Source organism: Coregonus lavaretus (genome assembly GCF_964263955.1).
Source record: "Coregonus lavaretus genome assembly, chromosome: 12".
Lineage (NCBI taxonomy): Eukaryota > Metazoa > Chordata > Actinopteri > Salmoniformes > Salmonidae > Coregonus > Coregonus lavaretus.
The window spans coordinates 19,244,893-19,265,308 of NC_139999.1; the positions used below are offsets into that span (position 1 = coordinate 19,244,893).

Here is a 20,416-nt window from a genome sequence, read left to right on the forward strand (position 1 = left end):
TATTCTGAATAATAACTTTATCTATCACCCACAATTTACAGTTTGGTCCCAAACTAACTTGGATATGTTGAATGGCGTTTTCCCAGAAGGCAGAACAACAGCATTTTGCTCATGGTATCTTCTACATTGTTTTAAAACAGCCCAAAGTGTAAATGGCAATTTTCCCAGCAGTGCAAAACATAGGAGTGGACATTGCATTGTCTAAAAATAGGGCAACACACAGTTCTGTCATTGTTTAGGTTTGGTTTTCAATCGAACTCAAATTCCAGTCCAGCTTAAATTGATTGCCTCAGAGCGATAAACTATTGTGAAGAAACGGTTTTCTTCCAAGTACCTCAGTCACAGCGCACTGAGCAGACAGGAGCCTATACACAATGGGTTCTGTACAGGGCTAACAGGAGCCATACAAGCTGACGTAAAAGGCAGATAAGTCTGCTAACGGCTGAAGTGGAACTTATCGTTCCAATGCTAGTGTGGCATGTCTGATTCACTGACAGTGCTGCTTCAAGTCAACAGAAATCGAAACCAATGGGGCATAACTAGGGCTGGCACAATTATCGTACAAGCGTGTAACCGACGGTTAAGGATGAAGACCGTCATGAAAATTAAATAACCGTAAAGAAAAATAATAATACTTATTATTAATGTTTATGTGGAATGAACAGCTGACTGAAGACTGAACGGCCAGGCATTTGTGTGGTTGAGCCTGTTTCTGGCGTAACATGGACTCTTAACAACCTATGAAACTTTGTTGTTCCTTGCTGAAACAAGCAAGGTGTTGTAGCCTAGGCAACACTCCCCACAATGCAGCAGCAGCACACATAGAAATAGAATGAATAGAACAGGCTTGGAACCTCTAACCCTGTCAATTTGACTGGTAAACTCATAGAGGGCTTACAGTTGCGTCATAAATCACCTATCAACCGCACCAGGCATCATGTTGGAAGACCAAAATCAGTCTGTTGTTGGAAGTCCTCCAATCGTCCACATGGCTGGCTGCGTTTTGCTACCACCGAAACTTCAGGAAGATTGCCCATTATTTAGTATGTAAAGTTATGTAAGTGAATTAAATATGGTTAGCTAGGCATCTTGCTGTATTTATCGTTGTAACTCCAAATGCATTTGTAGCTAGGTACACTACATGACCAAATGTATGTGGACACCTGCTCGTCGAACATCTTATTCCAAGATCATGGGCATTAATATGGAGTTGGTCCCCCCTTTGCTGCTATAACAGCCTCTACTCTTCTGGGAAGGCTTTCCGCTAGATGTTGGAACATTGCTGCGGGGACTTGCTTCCATTCAGCCACAAGAGCATTAGTGAGGTCGGGTACTGATGTTGGGCGATTAGGCCTGGCTCGCAGTCATCGTTCCAATTCATCCCAAGGTGTTCAATGGGGTTGAGGTCAGGGCTCTGTGCAGGCCAGTCAAGATTTTCCACACCAATCTCGACAAAGCATTTCTGTATGGACCTCGCTTTGTGCACGGGGGCATTGTCATGCTGAAACAGGAAAGGTCCTTCCTCAAACTGTTGCCACAAAGTTGGAAGCACAGAATCGTCTAGAATGTCATTGTATGCTGTAGCGTTAAGATTTCCCTTCACTGGAATGAAGGGGCCTAGCCCGAACCATGAAAAACAGCCCCAGACCATTATTCCTCCTCCACCAAACTTTACAGTTGGAACTATGCATTGGGGGAGGTAGCATTCTCCTGGCATCCGCCAAACCCAGATTAGTCCGTCGGACTGCCAGATGGTGAAGCGTGATTCATCACTCCAGAGAGAGCGTTTCCACTACTCCAGAGTCCAATGGCGGCGAGCTTTACACCACTCCAGCCGACATTTGGCATTGCGCATGGTGATCTTAGGCTTGTGTGTGGCTGCTTGGCCATGGAAACCCATTTCATGAAGCTCCCGACGAACAGTTCTTGTGCTGACATTGCTTCCAGAGGCAGTTTGGAACTCAGTAGTGAGTGTTGCAACTGAGGAGGCAATTTTTACGCGCTACGCCCTTCAGCACTCAATGGTCCCGTTCTGTGAGCTTGTGTGGCCGTTGTTGCTCCTAGACGTTCCCACTTCACAATAACAGCACTTACAGTTGACCGGGGCAGCTCTAGCAGGGTAGAAATTTGACGAACTGACTTGTTGGAAAGGAGGCATCCTATGACGGTGCCATGTTGAAAGTCAGAGCTCTTCAGTAAGGCCATTCTACTGCCAATGTTTGTCTATGGAGATTGCATGGCTGTGTGCTTGATTGTATACACCTGTCAGCAACGGGTATGGCTGAAACAGCCGATTCCACTAATTTGAAGGGGTGTCCACATACTTTTGTATATCTACCGTATGTGTACGTATGTTAGCACATCTTGTGAAAAAAAGTTTTAAAGTCACACACAATCTATAAACCTATTATGACAACAGCAGGCCAACCCTGCAGGGTGTGCAGGCTTCTGTTCGAGCCCAGCACAATGACACCTGATTCAATGTATCAAACCTAATTAGTTAATAATCAAGTGTGGGCGGCAGGTAGCTTAGTGGTTAAGAGCGTTGTGCCAGTAACCGAAAGGTCGCTGGTTCTAAGCCCTGAGCCGACTAGGTGAAAAATCTGTCGATGTGCCCTTGAGCAAGGCACTTATCCAGAGCGACTTACAGGAGCAATTAGGGTTAAGAGTGTCTGCTAAAAAATTAAAAAGTGTGCTATTGCTGGACTGGAAAAGAAGTCTGCTCCCCTCAGGGATCAGTGGAGCAAGGTTGGCCACCTCTGGTGTTGACTTTATTTTGTACACCTGAAATTATGCTTTAGTAATAATAGCCTACTTGTTACTAAAATGTCTAACCTTTACATACAGTATGAGTTAGCTTACCTGTACACTTTGAAATTATATTGAAGTGTTGATTCTTTGAAGTTAAGTGTTTAAACTTGTTTTAAATTGTTAGCCTGACTATTATTCAAGATGAACTAGTGTCAATGTTGATTAATCACAGATCACAATCCTGCAATATAGAGGGGAAGGACATCTGTCTCTAATTTGTCTATTTCTGTGTTGTATTTTCAAATGAACATGACCTTTCTGTTCAGTCATAAGCTCTCCAATTAGTTTTATTTGATTGTCACAATCTTTTCAGGATATCAGCCATGTGAACCCATTTTGCAGCTGATAATGGCATGCAATGCCAATGCAGCAATAGGCCTACAGCAGTGGTTCCCAACTCCAGTCCTTGAGTATCCCCAACAACAGACATCTTTGTTGTAGCCCCGGACAAACATACCTGATTCAACTCCGAGGGCCTGATGACTAGTTGACAAGTTGAATCAGGTGTGTTTGTCCGAGGCTACAATAAACCGTACTGTTGGGGGGTACTCGAGGACCGTAGTTGGGAAACAGTGGCCTACAGTATGATGGAATTTAGCCCTATGGGCATTTGCAATGCACCCCTTGACATTGTGGTATCTGAAGCAGAAAATAGCTTAACTCACCCATTGTTTACATATTGTTCAGCTATATGTTCTCAATTTTAAAACGATACCAGTAGTCCAGTAGTTCAGTGCATTCAGAAAGTATTCAGACCCCTTTACTTTTTCCACATTTTGTTACGTTACAGCCTTACTCTAAAATTGATTAAATACAACATTTTCCTCATCAATCTACACACAATACCACATAATGACAAAGCGAAAAGAGATTTTTTAAATTTTTTAAAAATACCTTATTTATATAAGTATTCAGACCCTTTGCTATGAGACTCGAAATTGAGCTCAGGTGCATCCTGTTTCCATTGATCATCCCTTGAGATATTTCTACAACTTGATTGGAGTCCACCTGTGGTAAATTCAACTGATTGGACATGATTTGGAAATGCACACACCTGTCTATAAAAGGCCATTATTGTAAATAAGAATTTGTTCTTAACCGACTTGCCTAGTGAAATAAAGGTTAAATCAAAAATTAAATACAAATGTTTTGGAAATGCACACACCTGTCTATGAGGTCAAAGGAATTGTCCGTAGAGCTACGAGACAGGATTGTGTCGAGGCACAGATCTGGGGAAGGGTACCAAAACATTTCTGCAGCATTGAAGGTCCCCAAGAACACAGTGGCCGCCATCATTCTTAAATGGAAGAAGTTTGGAACCACCAAGACTCTTCCTAGAGCTGGCCGCCCGGCCAAACTGAGCAATCGGGGGAGAAGGGCCTTGGTCAGGGAGGTGACCAAGATCCCGATGGTTACTCTGACAGACTTCCAGAGTTCCTCTGTGGATATGGGAGAACCTTCCAGAAGGACAACCATCTCTGCAGCACTCCACCAAGCAGGCCTTTATTGTAGAGTGGCCAGACGGAAGCCACTCTTCAGTAAAAAGGCAAATGACAGCCCGCTTGGAGTTTGCCAAAAAGGCACCTAAAGGACTCTCAGACCATGAAAAACAAGATTCTCTGGTCTGATGAAACCAAGATTGAACTCTTTGGCCTGAATGGCAAGCGTCAAGTCTGGAGGAAACCTGGCACTATCCTTACGGTGAAGCATGTTGGTGGCAGCGTCATTCTGTGGGGATGTTTTTCGGGGGCAGGGACTGGGAGACTATTCAGGATCGAGGGAAAGATGAACGGAGCAAAGTACAGAGAGAACCTTGATGAAAACCTGCTCCAGAGCGCTCAGGACCTCAGACTGGGGCGAAGGTTTACCTTCCAACAGTACAATGACCCTAAGCACACAGCCAAGACAACGTAGGAGTGGCTTCCGGACAAGTCTCAGAATGTCCTTGAGTGGCCCAGCCAGAGCCCGGACTTGAACCCAATCTAACATCTCTGGAGAGACCTAAAAATAGCTGTGCAGCGACGCTCCCCATCCAACCTGACAGAGTTTGAGAGGATCTGCAGAGAAGAATGGGAGAAACTCCCCAAATACAGGTGTGCCAAGCGTCATACCCAAGAAGACTCAAGGCTGTAATCGCTGCCAAAGGTGCTTCAACAAAGTACTAAGTAAAGGGTCTGAATACTTATGCAAATGTCAAAAAAATTGGTGTGAGGGACAGGAACAGGAACAGGCCGGACCGGGCTGGCAACGCGCACCACTGGCTTGGTGCGAGGGGCAGGAACAGGCCGGACCGGGCTGGCGACGCGCACCACTGGCTTGGTGCGAGGGGCAGGAACAGGCCGGGCCGGTCTGGCGACGCGCACCACTGGCTTGGTGCGAGGGGCAGGAACAGGCCGGGCCGGGCTGGCGACGCGCACCACTGGCTTCGTGCGAGGGACAGGAACAGGCCGGACCGGGCTGGAGAAGCGCACCACTGGCTTGGTGCGAGGGACAGGAACGGGCCGGGCCGGACTGGGAACACGCACCACTGGCTTGGTGCGGGGAGCAGGAACGGGCCGGGCCGGACTGGGAACATGCACCACTGGCTTGGTGCGGGGAGCAGGAACGGGCCGTACCGGACTGTGGAGGCGGACTGGAGGTGTGGAGCGGAGAGCTGACACAACCCGTCCTGGCTGGATGCCTACTTCCACACAATATGTGTGAGGCATTAGCACAGGACGTACGGGGCTGTGCACGCGTACTGGCGATACAGTACGTAGCACCGGCGCAGGATATACGGGACCGAGGAGGCGTACTGGAGACCACGAGCGTTGAGCCGGCACACCCCGTCCTGGCTGAATGCCCATCTTCGCACGACACGTGCGTGGTGCTAGCACAGGACGTACAGGACTGTGCCGGAACACTCGCGGCACAGTACGTAGCTCCGCATAACACGGAGCCTGCCCAGTCACACGCTTCCTTGCATGAGTACGGGGAGTTGGCTCTGCTCTAACACTAGGCTCCGCCAACCACCCTTTTAGCCCCCCCAAATTTTTTTCTTGGGGCTGTCTCTCGGCCTTCCTCCTCGGCCGGCACCTTCTGCGTTGCCGCTGCTCCTCTCTATAGCGCGCCTCCACTGTCTCCTCCCAAGGACGGCGATCCATTCCGGCCTGAATCTCCTCCCAAGTCCAGGATCCCTTCCCGTCCAGGATCTCCTCCCAGGTCCAGGTTGTCTGCTCCTGGACACGCTGCTTGGTCCTCATTTGGTGGGATCTTCTGTCACGATCGTTTAAAGATTGGTCGAACCAAGGCGCAGCGTGATAAGCGTACATGTTTATTACAACTGTGCAAACACGACAAAACAACAAACAAACGATACGTGAAGTCTTAAGGTACACACAACAAACCTATACGGAACAAGATCCCACAACTAACAGGTGCCAAAAGGCTACCTAAGTATGGTCCCCAATCAGAGACAACGAGCAACAGCTGCCTCTGATTGGGAACCACCCCGGCCAACATAGAAATAGACATACCAGATACTACACCATAGAAACAACACAACATGGAATATACACACCCTGACTCAACAAATAAACGTCCCCTGAGTCAGGGCGTGACAGGACCCTTCTATAACATTCCATTTACATCAAAAATAGAGATTTGGTTGTAAAAAAACAACCACTTATCCTTTAACGTTTACGCCCTTGTAAATCAACCTCTAACCTCGCCTAACAACAGGCTATTCTGAGAGAGACTCTGTGCCTGGTCTCCTGAGGACCGGCCCAGGCTGATGTTTCAAACAGGGGCTGTCTTTTATTTAGCTAACCTAGCGCACCATCTGCCAGCACAAGCCAAAATTGCCAAACTATCTAAGTCCTCCTGAGTGTATTTACACATCTGCTATTTAAAAATAACAATCTCAGAAATTCTGAGTTAAAATCATCTCTGCTCACCTTGCAAAACAGGTTGCAGGGATCTAGGGGAAATGTGTCCGAGGCTAGAATCAGACAATATAAAGACCTCACTCTTATATGATGCCATCCAGCCCAGCCGTGCTAGCAGTGGCATGCAGCTCAATATAATAGGAGTAATAATCTAGCAAAGGCTGCCTTCTGTTTGATTATGTATTACGTTCAAAGTCTATACAACATAGCTGCCAGGCAACGTGCTTATCCAAATATTGTAAAACATTGTAATGTATTGTAAAGACATGGACTGAGTGTGCTCTGCAGTAGCTCCATTAGCAGTGTGTAATTCAGACTGTACCATGACCCCTGTAGTGTACACTGTGTGCTAGAGATAGGGGGCCCCCAAAACACACTGCATCGCAGTGCTAACTGTGCCACTAGAGATCCTGGTTCGAATCCAGGCTCTGTCGCAGCCGGCCGCGACCGGGAGACTCATGGGCGTCGCACAATTGGCCCAGCGTCGTCCAGGGTAGGGGAGGGAATGGCCGGCAGGGATGTAGCTCAGTTGATAGAGCATGGCGTTTGCAACGCCAGGGATGTGGGTTCAATTCCCACGGGGGGCCAGTATAAAAAATAAATATGTATTCACTAACTGTAAGTCGCTCTGGATAAGAGCGTCTGCTAAAATGACTAAAATGTAAATGTAAAAATGCATATCAATTTCTCTGCATTGAACGCAAGGGAGCTAAAAGCTTAAGTAAACAAAGATTATATATGTAATGTATGGATATGAGTCACATGTAGGCTACTGGTTATGAATTACATTTAGAGTGATGTTTGATGAAAGTTCTAACAACTAGCTAAACTCTGTTTCTGAGTTAGGAATAGGATAGAGTATTTGGGTCAACATACTGGACAGATACAGGCAGGAGCCCACATCTAGGCTTGAGAGAACAATTGAAGGGAGAGGGGAGAGTGCACCTGTTTCAGATGACTTGGAACTGCTCTGCACCTGTCACACACATTCTTTGCTTCTATTGTTTTCACCTCTAATTCCAACCATTCCACCAGTGGCAGTGGTCACATAAACCGACGGCACAATTGGTGTGTGTGTGTGTGTGTGTGTGTATTGCATGTTTAACACCTGCGAACACCACTGAATCCCCAATCAATTATAGATGGCTCCGCAACAACTGGCATGGTAACACAATAAATGGCAGGATTAAAACATGATGCTTGGCTACCTTTTTCTGTAGACCGAACAGCAATGTGCTTAAAATCAGACCATGAAGGGTGCATGCTGTCTGCCTCTTTAAAATGTGATATACAGTACTAGTCAAAAGTTTAGACATACCTACTCATTCCAGGGTTTTTCTTTATTTTTACTATTTTCTACATTGTAGAATAATAGTGAAGACATCAAAACTATGAAATAACACATATGGAATCATGTAGTAACCAAAAAAGTGTTAAATAAATTTTATGTTTGAGATTCTTCAAAGTAGCCACCCTTTGCCTTCATGACAGCTTTGCACACTCTTAGGACATCAAAACTATGAAATAACACATATGGAATCATGTAGTAACCAAAAAAGTGTTAAATAAATCAAAATATATTTTATGTTTGAGATTCTTCAAAGTAGCCACCCTTTGCCTTCATGACAGCTTTGCACACTCTTAGTTTTCTTGCCCCCCCCCCCGTCCTCCCTCCCTGAAGGGGCTCAACAGCAGTTGTTCATGGGAGGCAGTGCTGGGGTTATTTTTCATGGAGGATATGTCAGGCATGACAAAGCTGGCCTTGTGTTAAAAGATCAGATCAGGCACAGGAGAGAGGCGTGCAGGCACGGAGCAAGGGAGGGAGGGCAGGATGCCAAGGAGGGGAAGAAAGGTAAAGCACTTTTAAGCCCCAGCAAGGCCATCAGCCCTGGTGCCACATACTGCCTGGTTAGCAGGGAGAGGCCAGGAGCCTGTACTGTACATGCTTCCACTCTGCAGGGTCACCTCCACAAGGGCCATGATGACTGAGTAGTCCCAGAATAAAATGCACACATTCCTTGGAGAGGGAATATAACACCTGCTTTCTACTAAGTGATCTTAAATCACTGTAGTATCACCTGTGAGTGATACTGCACACCTCCAAATCTGACTGTCTGCTTTTTTATTATTTATTTATTTTTATTTTCTGTCCGGGAGCCATTAGGTGTGTCATAATTGGAGCTGGGTTCTGTCTGTTCCAAATCAATGGTCCAGCCCAAAGTGGACATTCCACAACTTGTCTTTTGCAGTCTATACAATGTCTGTCAGTTCTCTTCAGAAGTGTAGAAAACTATTATTGGTCGACCAAGAGTCGTCTGTTCTTTCGACTAATCGATTGGTCGAAATGTCCAAATGTGTATTTTTCCATATATAGACACATCCTATGTGTTTTAATCAAATCAACTATATGCACTGAGCTTTCTGATACTTTAAGCAAACTGTTTTATGAAATAATGAAGGCACAAATGACTAGAGGCCGCAATTGATTTGATTGTGCCGCCTGGCACAAACTTGCTGCGCTGTGTAAAAAAAAAAGAAGAGACAGCGAGTGACTGTGTGACTAGCACTCGTTGTCTCTCTCTCCTCCCTGCTGCAGCCGCATTCATTTCTGTATTCAATTTCTGAAATGAAACTGCTTCGGCCTATTTATTGTTTATGCAAATTTTTAAATGGTCGCTTTATTTTATTTTAAAACTAAAATGCTTGATTGCATTTCACATCATGAATGACTCGTATGCTGTATGATGACATTAATGAATAAATGAATGATTGATACAGTAGCCTATATAAGTATTGAAATATAGGCCTAAGTAAATTACGGTATTAAGACTAAACAGGATGTGCTCTTAGGCCTACAGCTCGATGGTGGTTATACAAGGCTGCTATACTAAGCCTACTAATGATAATGACATTACTTATTATTATAATGATGATCATAATAATAATAGTAATAACAATAACAAGGAGATCAAGGAAAAAGGAGGGTTATTATTATAAATAAAAAATGTCTGACAATTTGGAACAGTGTAAACAACACTAAATAAATTATATAAATAACAGAGGCTGGTCTAATGGAAAAAAAGAGTAAAGCCTTTATTACAGCATAGCAAAGATAAAAAATAGCAGAATTTGTGAAATTGTTGCGTGAGGCTTGGTGCTCACAGAATCAGTAGGCTATCAACCAAACACTCAAACAGGCAACAGAAGCAGGATGTGTCTTATTTCAGTAGATATATATGGATGATTTATAAAGCAGTTTTCTCGTCTCTTAACTCCGCTGCTGCCTCCGCCGCATTGTTCTCAACACCAATATGCTGGTTAACTTTGCTATTATGCACATAGCAACATGGTCTAGGAAAAGGCGCCAATTCAACAGCACACTGATGTGTTTCTAAACTGCGGACAACAACCACTATCCAACGCGAGAGAAAGCGCATTTGTTATAAAATAATATAATTGTTATTTGTGTTGCACCATTGTTCTTACATAATATAACCATATACAATTTCAGTAGCACGTCTTAGACTGATGGACTGTGCCATCCCAACGGCCTCCACAATGGATCAGTCCACTCAGACAGGAGCCAATCAGACAGGTGTCTTGTACACCATGGTTTATTATTATTTATTTTTTGCTACTGCTCGACCAAAGAAATCTCGGTCGACCAATAGCCTTTCGACCAAACAATCGACCAGTCGACTAAATAAGGTCAGCCCTACTCTGCACCAAAACAGATTCATAACGTAAAAACGACAGTTCGGGAATTTCATAACTTGTTTGTCTTTCTGAGAAGTTTCTAGTGTTATATAAACCCAGAGGGGCTCAGTGAAAGAATAAAAAGCAGAGCTGACAAGCCTATCCTGTGATGAGTCACAATCATATCCTTTACAATGTGTGTGCAGTGCACCCTTTGCTAATGCCTGATGGCCAGGGACAATGGGCTCTGTTGTCAGATCAGCAACCAGACTTCATTCAACTAGAACTCTCTCTATTACCATTGCCACAAGGCAGCCAATCGGAGGCCTCCACAGGAGTCCAGTGGGTGGAGCTTGGGGCATGTTTAGGGGATGTGGGGTGACCTCCTTCAACAGCTGCGATAATCCAAAACCAGGAACAGTTTCCACATTCCACCTCTCCTGCCCTGGTATTTAAGAGGTGGCCCTTGAAAATGGATTGGCTTTCAATGTACATTTCCAACTCACAGTTTTACATTAGGGCAATTCCACGGAAACAGAATGATGCTGAGACTCAGATTTTTCACTTTAAAATGGATGTCAAACAATAACCAATGATTGAAAAGTTAAACAAACCATGCAACTCTATGCACATTGACTACTTTTAACAATGTCCACTGAAAAACACATTTACTTGATGAACAGTGCAGAATCAGATGCAACGTTTGGTAACAGAATGACGGTTTGTTCTGTTTGTGCAGTCATTTTGTTACCAAACTTTGCATCTGCACTGTTCTTCTAGTAAATGTGTTTTTGAAAATGTTCAGTGGAAATTGCTAAAGTAGTCGTTGTGCATAGAGTTGTATGGTTTGTTTAACTTTGCAATCATTGTTTTTTTTTTACACACTTTCCCAATCCACACAAGGGTCTCACTGCAACAAACTTGCTCTGTGTGTGAGACAAGATTGTACAGAACCTTCCTATTGGTTTAGATGGAACATTTTAATGTTGGCAGCCCGGCTTCAGAGGCCTTCTTTGAGCCCGCCTACAAAATAACTACAGTGAGGGAAATAAGTATTTGATCCCCTGCTGATTTTGTACGTTTGCCCACTGACAAAGAAATGATCAGTCTATAATTTTAATGGTAGGTTTATTTGAACAGTGAGAGACAGAATAACAACAACAAAATCCAGAAAAACGCATGTCAAAAATGTTATAAATTGATTTGCATTTTCATGAGGGAAATAAGTATTTGACCCCCTCTCAATCAGAAAGATTTCTGGCTCCCAGGTGTCTTTTATACAGGTAACGAGCTGAGATTTGGAGCACACTCTTAAAGGGAGTGCTCCAAATCTCAGCTTGTTACCTGTATAAAAGACACCTGTCCACAGAAGCAATCAATCAATCAGATTCCAAACTCTCCACCATGGCCAAGACCAAAGAGCTCTCCAAGGATGTCAGGGACAAGATTGTAGACCTACACAAGGCTGGAATGGGCTACAAGACCATCGCCAAGCAGCTTCGTGAGAAGGTGACAACAGTTGGTGCGATTATTTGCAAATGGAAGAAACACAAAAGAACTGTCAATCTCCCTCGGCCTGGGGCTCCATGCAAGATCTCACCTCGTGGAGTTGCAATAATCATGAGAACGGTGAGGAATCAGCCCAGAACTACACGGGAGGATCTTGTCAATGATCTCAAGGCAGCTGGGACCATAGTCACCTAGAAAACAATTAGCAACACACTACGCCGTGAAGGACTGAAATCCTGCAGCGCCCGCAAGGTCCCCCTGCTCAAGAAAGCACATATACAGGCCCCTCTGAAGTTTGCCAATTAACATCTGAATGATTCAGAGGAGAACTGGGTGCAAGTGTTGTGGTCAGATGAGACCAAAATTGAGCTCTTTGGCATCAACTCACCTCGCCGTGTTTGGAGGAGGAAGAATGCTGCCTATGACCCCAAGAACACCATCCCCACCGTCAAACATGGAGGTGGAAACATTATGCTTTGGGGGTGTTTTTCTGCTAAGGGGACAGGATAACTTCACCGCATCAAAGGGACGATGGAGGGGGCCATATACCGTCAAATCTTGGGTGAGAACCTCCTTCCCTCAGCCTGGGCATTGAAAATGTGTCGCGGATGGAAATTCCAGCATGACAATGACCCAAAATACACGGCCAAGGCAACAAAGGAGTGGCTCAAGAAGAAGCACATTATGGTCCTGGAGTGGCCTAGCCAGTCTCCAGACCTTAATCCCATAGAAAATCTGTGGAGGGAGCTGAAGGTTCGAGTTGCCAAACGTCAGCCTCGAAACCTTAATGACTTGGAGAAGATCTGCAAAGAGGAGTGGGACAAAATCCCTCCTGAGATGTGTGCAAACCTGGTGGCCAACTACAAGAAACCTCTGACCTCTGTGATTGCCAACAAGTGTTTTGCCACCAAGTACTAAGTAATGTTTTGCAGAGGGGTCAAATACTTATTTCCCTCATTCAAATTTAAATCAATTTTAACATTTTTGACATGCGTTTTTGTTATTCTGTCTCTCACTGCTCAACTAAACCTACCATTAAAATTATAGACTGATCATGTCTTTGTCAGTGGGCAAACGTACTAAATCAGCAGGGGATCAAATACTTTTTTCCCTCACTGTAAGAAGAAACAGTGCTCTATGCTGGCTGTATGGAGGCTTTGTCTTTTACCCCGCGCTTCCTCCCACTAACGCAGCAGTATTAAACAGTAATGCTGGGAACTTCTGGCCCCTCAAAGCTCAGCAGGACAGGCTCAGTGACTGTCTGTCTGTCTGTCTATCTGAGACATGAGGCAGAAGCAGGACAGGCCCAGTGACTGTCTGTCTGAGACATGATGCAGCAGCAGGACAGGCCCAGTGACTGTCTGTCTGAGACATAAGGCAGCAGCATTGTCAAAACAAAATAAATCCTCTATCATAGGCGGAAAGCCTGACCAACAGCAGCCCCCTTTTCCCCCTACATGCCTCCTCCAATCCTCATCTCCAGCCTTAACAAATGAACACTTTATCAGGTCAGAGGGCCTCTGGACGAGAGGGAGCATGTGGGACTGAGGGACTGAGGGACAGAGGACAGGGTGTTTACCAAATACAGGATAGACTCCCTGTCTGTCCGGTATGCCAGCTGTCAATAACAGGAACAATGGGGGTGAAATGTAACAAATGAAGACATAAACCAACATTTAGGTCCGAGAGGGGTTTCTGCCAAGGGTGAAGTGGTTAAAAAAGGCCATAAGGAGTTAACCTAGGCCATCTGCTTGGAGGCTTGTCCATCAATACCCTTTCCATTAGTTGTGCGGCTGTTTAACTATGTAGTTGAGACAGTCTTTGTATGTTACTGCATTTTGAGTTGTGCCTCAGCCTCTACCCCCCATCCCCTAACCCCAGTGTCTAAACCAGGGCCGAGTTACGAGTTGAGAGGGGGGTCAGAGGTGGCCAGTGAGCCAGACAGGAAAGAGGCATCCGTCCTGGTGATCCCCCATGAGGACATGGGCTGCTGACTGCAGGCAGGCAGGTCCTGGATCAGACTAACATACAGGCTAGTTAAGCTGTTAACATTTGCACTGGAACTCAAGGGAGGAGAGGGGCAGGAAAGATAATGTACTCTCTAGGGGTCCAGGGTGTAGAATCGGATTAACATACTGTATTTCTAGTCACAACACAATTAAAGAGGGCTGGGAGGAATGGAATGGGCTGTTCCGATCAAAGATGAAGACATCCTCCAACACCTATGTGTAACAACAGGAAACAATTGTTGTGTTAGCGCCTACTGTTGACGACTCAATCAGTTACTCAAACTTTACTACCTAAAAACCTGAGCATGCAGGTGAAGGTTTTGTCTCTCTAAATCATGAACCTCATCTGAAGCTATTGGACTGTTAGTCTCAATGTAACCCTAATGGAAGGAGCAAGGGCACTTAAAACACTACACCATGTTTACCACCACTGAGGTCAGAGAGTTAAGCCAGCCCTTTATCCCTGCCTAAGAAGGATTCCAGATGTCAGAGGTTGGATTGGGATGGGGCACACACATTTGGATGGACAAAACAGAGCTCCATCACCTTGGTAAAAGCCTAAGAGAATCACAGTGGGGTGAATGAGTGTTAGGATGAAAGAATGTGGTCTTTCACTAACGTTTTGACCCATCGCTACAGAAAACGAGCAATCGGCACCACAGAACAACGATACATGAAAGACATCGCACTAGACCTCAAAAGGTCCAATCAAACACATCCATCATCAAAGCCATTCATCGTGTGACGGGGATTCTGCCTTAGCATTGTCACATTTCTCCCAAAAGGAAAAGGCCTGGTTGTCTTCTCCGGGATAATCTTGCTAGAGGAATGCAGTGTCCTGTCCTCCTTTGTCTGCAGACCATTGTGAGTCTACAGAGTAAACAGGGTGACAACATCCTATTGTGAGGTGTCTCAGCAGCTCACATTCATATCCTACTCTAACCTGCTGAAAGTGTGTAAGAAATTAAAAAAGCTCAAGTAAGGTTAATTTGCTAGACAAAATGTAGGCCCTCTCTAACAAGAATGCTTTTTAAAAAGGGAGCATTTCTGTCCCCCTCAATGTGAGAGTTGTTTTTGGAACTATGTTTAGCTCAGAAAGAGCAGACAGTAAAGCAAACTGGTTTTGTGTTCAATTTCTCTGTTCCAAGACGCAGGTTCTTGCCATTCTGTCCGAGCACTTCAGGGATTTCAACTTAAAAGATCTTCGCTTAAAAAAAGAGAGAAAAAAAGTGGCAATAGTCATTCATTTTGACCTTTTTGCCAAGGAGATCTTAGGTTGCGCAATTTTACATCTAACTAAGATGTTTGGTGCAGTATTTCTCAATGAAAAATGTGCATAAAAACGAGTCGTCTCTCATTGAATGACAACAAAGGCTTCACTGAAAAATCGCTAATGTTGACCAATCACTGAAAAAGGGGCGTAGACTTTGGCTAATTTCATCATAATATATGCACGAACTCTTCCGAACTGTTTTGGCTGGAAAGCATGCGGACGCCTCCAGGCCATATACAGTTGAAGTCGGAAGTTTACATACACCTTAGCCAAATACATTTAAACTCAGTTTCTCACAATTCCTGACATTTAATCCTAGTAAAAATTCCCTGTCTTAGGTCAGTTAGGATCACCACTTTATTTTAAGAATGTGAAATGTCAGAATAATAGTAGAGAGAATGATTTATTTCAGCTTTTTTTTATTTCATCACATTCCAAGTGGGTCAGAAGTTTACATACACTCAATTAGTATTTGGTAGCATTGCCTTTAAATTATATAACTTGGGTCAAACGTGTCGGGTAGCCTTCCACAAGCTTCCCACAATAAGTTGGGTGAATTTTGGCCCATTCCTCCTGACAGAGCTGGTGTAACGTAGTCAGGTTTGTAGGCCTCCTTGCTCGCACACGCTTTTTCAGTTAGCCCACAAATGTTCTATAGGATTGAGGTCAGGGCTTTGTGATGGCCACTCCAATACCTTGACTTTGTTGTCCTTAAGCCATTTTGCCACAACTTTGGAAGTATGCTTGGGGTCATTGTCCATTTGGAAGACCCATTTGCGACCAAGTTTTAACTTCCTGACTGATGTCTTGAGACGTTGCTTCAATATATCCACATAATTTTCCTTCCTCATGATGCCATCTATTTTCTGAAGTGCACCAGTCCCTCCTGCAGCAAAGCACCCCCACAGCATGATGCTGACACCCCAGTTCTTCACGGTTGGGATGGTGTTCTTCGGCTTGCAAGTCTCCCCTTTTTCCTCCAAACATAACAATGGTAATTATGGCCAAACAGTTCTATTTTTGTGTCATCAGACCAGAGGACATTTCTCCAAAAACCGTAGTCTGGCTTTTTTATGGCGGTTTTGGAGCAGTGGCTTCTTCCTTGCTGAGCGGCCTTTCAGGTTATGTCGATATAGGACTCGTTTTACTGTGGATATAGATACTTTTGTACCTGTTTCCTCCAGCTTATTCACAAGGTCCTTTGCTGTTGTTATGGGATTGATTTGCACTTTTGGCACCAAGTACGTTCATCTCTAGGAGACAGAACACGTCTCCTTCCTGAGCGGTATGATGGCTGCGTGGTCCCATGGTGTTTATACTTGCGTACTATTGTTTGTACAGATGAACATGGTACCTTCAGGCGTGAATTGCTCCCAAGGATGAACCAGACTTGTGGAGGTCTACAATTTTTTTTCTGAGGTCTTGGCTGATTTTTTTTGATTTTCCCATGATGTCAAGCAAAGAGGCACTGCGTTTGAAGGTAGGCCTTGAAATACATCCACAAGTACACCTCCAATTGACTCAAATTATGTCAATTAGCATATCAGAAGCTTCTAAAGCCATGACATCATTTTCTGGAATTTTCCAAGCTGTTTAAAGGCACAGTCAATGTAAACTTCTGACCCACTGGAATTGTGATACACTCCAAGGTGACTTATAAGTGAAATAATCTGTCTGTAAACAATTGTTGGAAAAAGTACTTGTGTCATGCACAAAGTAGATGTCCTAATGGACTTGCCAAGAAATTTGTGGAGTGGTTGAAAAATGAGTTTTAATGACTCCAACCTAAGTGTATTAAACTTCCGACTTCAACTGTAAATGGTATCTTTTGCAGACAGCTTGCTCCTGAGGACCTTGGAGTGAGTCATATGTCTGATGGTTCCACCACCAGTGATGGGAATGAAAGTCATCAAAACATTCTAGAACCCCCATACTCAACTGGCGGACCACAGTCCGGATCCAGAATTAGGTCAATACAGACCGCGGGTCCTGACTACAAACAAAATTAACATAATGTTTTTTTTTTATCGAACTCGGTCGGGCTTCGACCCCTGGTATCATATAAACACACATAAGACATGGTCAAATGTGTAGAATTGCAGGAAATCCGGACCTTTGCACCCTAGGAAGTATTTGTGTGACCGGACCTTCTCAAGTATATTGAACAATAATAAAAAAAAACATGTAAATTGTTGGTCCCATGTTTCATGAGCTGAAACATAAAAGTCCCAGAAATGTTCCATATGCACAAAAAGCTTATTTCTCACATTTTGTGCACAAAGTTGTTTACAACCCTGTTAGTGAGCATTTCTCCTATACCAAGATAATCCATCCACCTGACAGGTGTGGAATATCAAGTAGCTGATTAAACAGCATGATCATTACACAGGTGCACCTTGTGCTGGGGACAATAAAAGGCCACGTTAAATTTGCAGTTTTGCCACACAACACAATGCCACAGATGTCTCAAGTTTTGAGGGAGCGTGCAATTGGCATGCTGACTGCAGGAATGTCCACCAGAGCTATTGCCAGAGAATTTAATGTTAATTTTGATACCATAAGTCACCTCCAACATCATTTGAGAGAATTTGGCAGTACATCCAACCGGCCTCACAACCACAGACCACGTGTAACCATGCCAGCCCAGCACCTCAAATCCGGCTTCTTCACCTGAGGGATCATCTGAGACCAGCCATCCTGACAGCTGATGAAACTGTGGGTTTGCACAACTGAACAATTTATGCCGCAAACTGTCAGAAACCATCTCAAGGAAGCTCATCTGTGTGCTCATCGTACTCACCAGGGTCTTGACCTGACTGCAGTTCGGCATCGTAACTGATTTCAGTGGGAAAATGCTCACTTTCGATGGCCACTGGAATACTGGAGAAGTGTGCTCTTCACGGATGAATCCCGGTTTCAACTGTACCGGTCAGATGCAATTTGAATGCACAGAGATACCGTGACGAGATCCTGAGGCCCATTGTTGTGCCATTCATCCACCACCATCACCTCATGTTTCAACATAATAATGCACGGCCCCATGTCGCTAAGGATCTGTAGACAATTCCTGGAAGCTGAAAATGTCCCATTTCTTCCATGGCCTGCATACTCACCAGACATGTCACCCATTAAGCATGTTTGGGATGTTCTGGATCGACGGCGTGTTCCAGTTCCCGCCAATCTCCTGCAACTTCGCACATCCATTGAAGAGGACTGGGACAACATTCCACAGGCCACAATCAACTCTATGCGAAGGAGATGTGTCACGCTGCATGAGGAAAATGGTGGTCACACCTTGTTTAAGGTATCTGTGACCAACAGATCCGTGTCTGTATTACCAGTCATGTGAAATCCATAGATTAGGGCCTAATTAATTAATTTAAATTGACTGATTTAGTAACATCTTTGAAATTGTTGCATGTTGCGTTTATATTTTTGTTCAGTGTAGTACTTGAGTACCCCTGTTCTCGAATGTCCCCCTGAACCACTATAAACTGAGATGTCAATGCTGTTGACACTGCAGGGGGTGGCTCGACACACAGAAATGCTTGCTTTAAAAAGTTAACACCAATAACACATTCAAATACATAAACGCAATTTAAATTGATGTTAATCAATAATGAGGTTTTTGGGAAGTAAAACTTGAGTGCATTCACATAAGACTTTCTTTGAGCTTGTGGCTTAGATTTATTTCCATTTATCCATCTGTTTCAAGAAACAAATTGAAAGCAGAAGAGAGAGACTAAAAAGGTTTTAATGAGCAACTGCACATCTGTCTTAAGGCATACATTTACATTTTAGTCATTTAGCAGATGCTTTTATCCAGAGCTACATACAGGAGCAATTAGGGTTAAGTGCCTTGCTCAAGGGCACATCGACAGATTTATCACCTAGTCGGCTCGGGGATTAGAACCAGCGACCTTTTGGTTACTGGCACAACGCTCTTAACCACTAAGCTACCTGCCACATAGAGACAGATGTTGGAGAATATTAATGTCTGAATAAACCAAGTCAAGTTAACAGCACCAGCCATCCTAACCTACATGAGTGAAACAGCAATGCAACAAATGGGTTAGGAACATTTGTCTTCTGCTATGGTTATTGGTCTGTTAACCACAGCAATTGGTCTGTTAACCACAGCAAAGAGCCACTAAAGCCAATTTGCGAATCAGTTCAAGAATTAAACAGGAAACTTGCAATTAAATTAAACTCAACAGGCAAACGAAATATTCCCAAAAGGGATTCAACAGCTATGGGAAATACTGCCTTTATAGAGAAAAAGTTAAATCAGCCTTTGATGTTGGGTGATTATAGTGTTATAAAGGTTTAGTTTTTAACACGATTAGATGTGGCTGCTAATTGTCTCTATATGATAATGAAAGAACATGATATCGGGTAGATAAGGAACGCCTCGATATAAGAGAAAGGAGTTGAGCGTTCCTCAGCTAGACATGGGGGAAACTTATTGGTAACTATTCTAAATGACTATCCATTCATCGCTGACATATTTGACTGAATATCATTCAGCATTAACCTGTATAAACAGGACAGCAGACAGCCTACTACACTATAATAAAAGTTCTGTCCATTGCAATATCACTTTCCTCCACCATTCCTCATCTTCACTGGGATATTGGATTATGGTAACCATACATTGTATTCTAGCTAATGTAACATTGTTACACAAACTTTAAACTCAATTAAAACATTTTACACTTCAGTTAGTCGGTGCTCGAAATTCAAAATAGTACGCCAAACAAATCATGCGTTGCGGGTTGAGTGAAAGTTATTTATGTTCTAAATCTTGTCCGGTAGGTTTAAATTACCTTAGAAGGTAGCTTACCTTATCCCGGACATCTTCTTCACATTGTAAGCATTGCGTTGCCTAGGTCTTGAATTTATAGTGTAACTTGTTTATTTATTCTTGTTAATTTTCCTAACGCGTTGGACGGTATGAACACGAGACAGTTGGCTCCGCCTCTGCACGTGAGTCATACGATGGGGGTCACCCCAACTCTTGAGTCCGGGCCGCACCCCCGTAGTTCCCGCTCATCCTGCTATGGCCATACCTCTGACCGGACATGCGACACAATTATGAGGCTATTCTTGGTAAATAATAATAGTCCAATGTTGATGCTTTAGATTTATAACTCACGTTTCAGTTCTTCAGTGTAAAGTACTCACTTTTAATA

The 20,416-nt window shown here is 44.0% G+C and overlaps 1 protein-coding gene across 1 annotated transcript in view; it reads right to left on the reverse strand.

The window, feature by feature from the left end:
• Window positions 1–20,099, reverse strand: part of LOC311138255 (rho GTPase-activating protein 39-like) — a 67,753-nt gene extending 47,654 nt beyond the window's left edge. Inside the window, exon 1 of the mRNA XM_084172933.1 lies at window positions 20,068–20,099. Coding sequence (XP_084029059.1) covers window positions 20,068–20,081 — 14 coding nt within the window. The 5' untranslated portion in view covers window positions 20,082–20,099. The remainder of the gene's footprint in view (window positions 1–20,067) is intronic.
• Window positions 20,100–20,416: the final 317 nt, after the last annotated feature.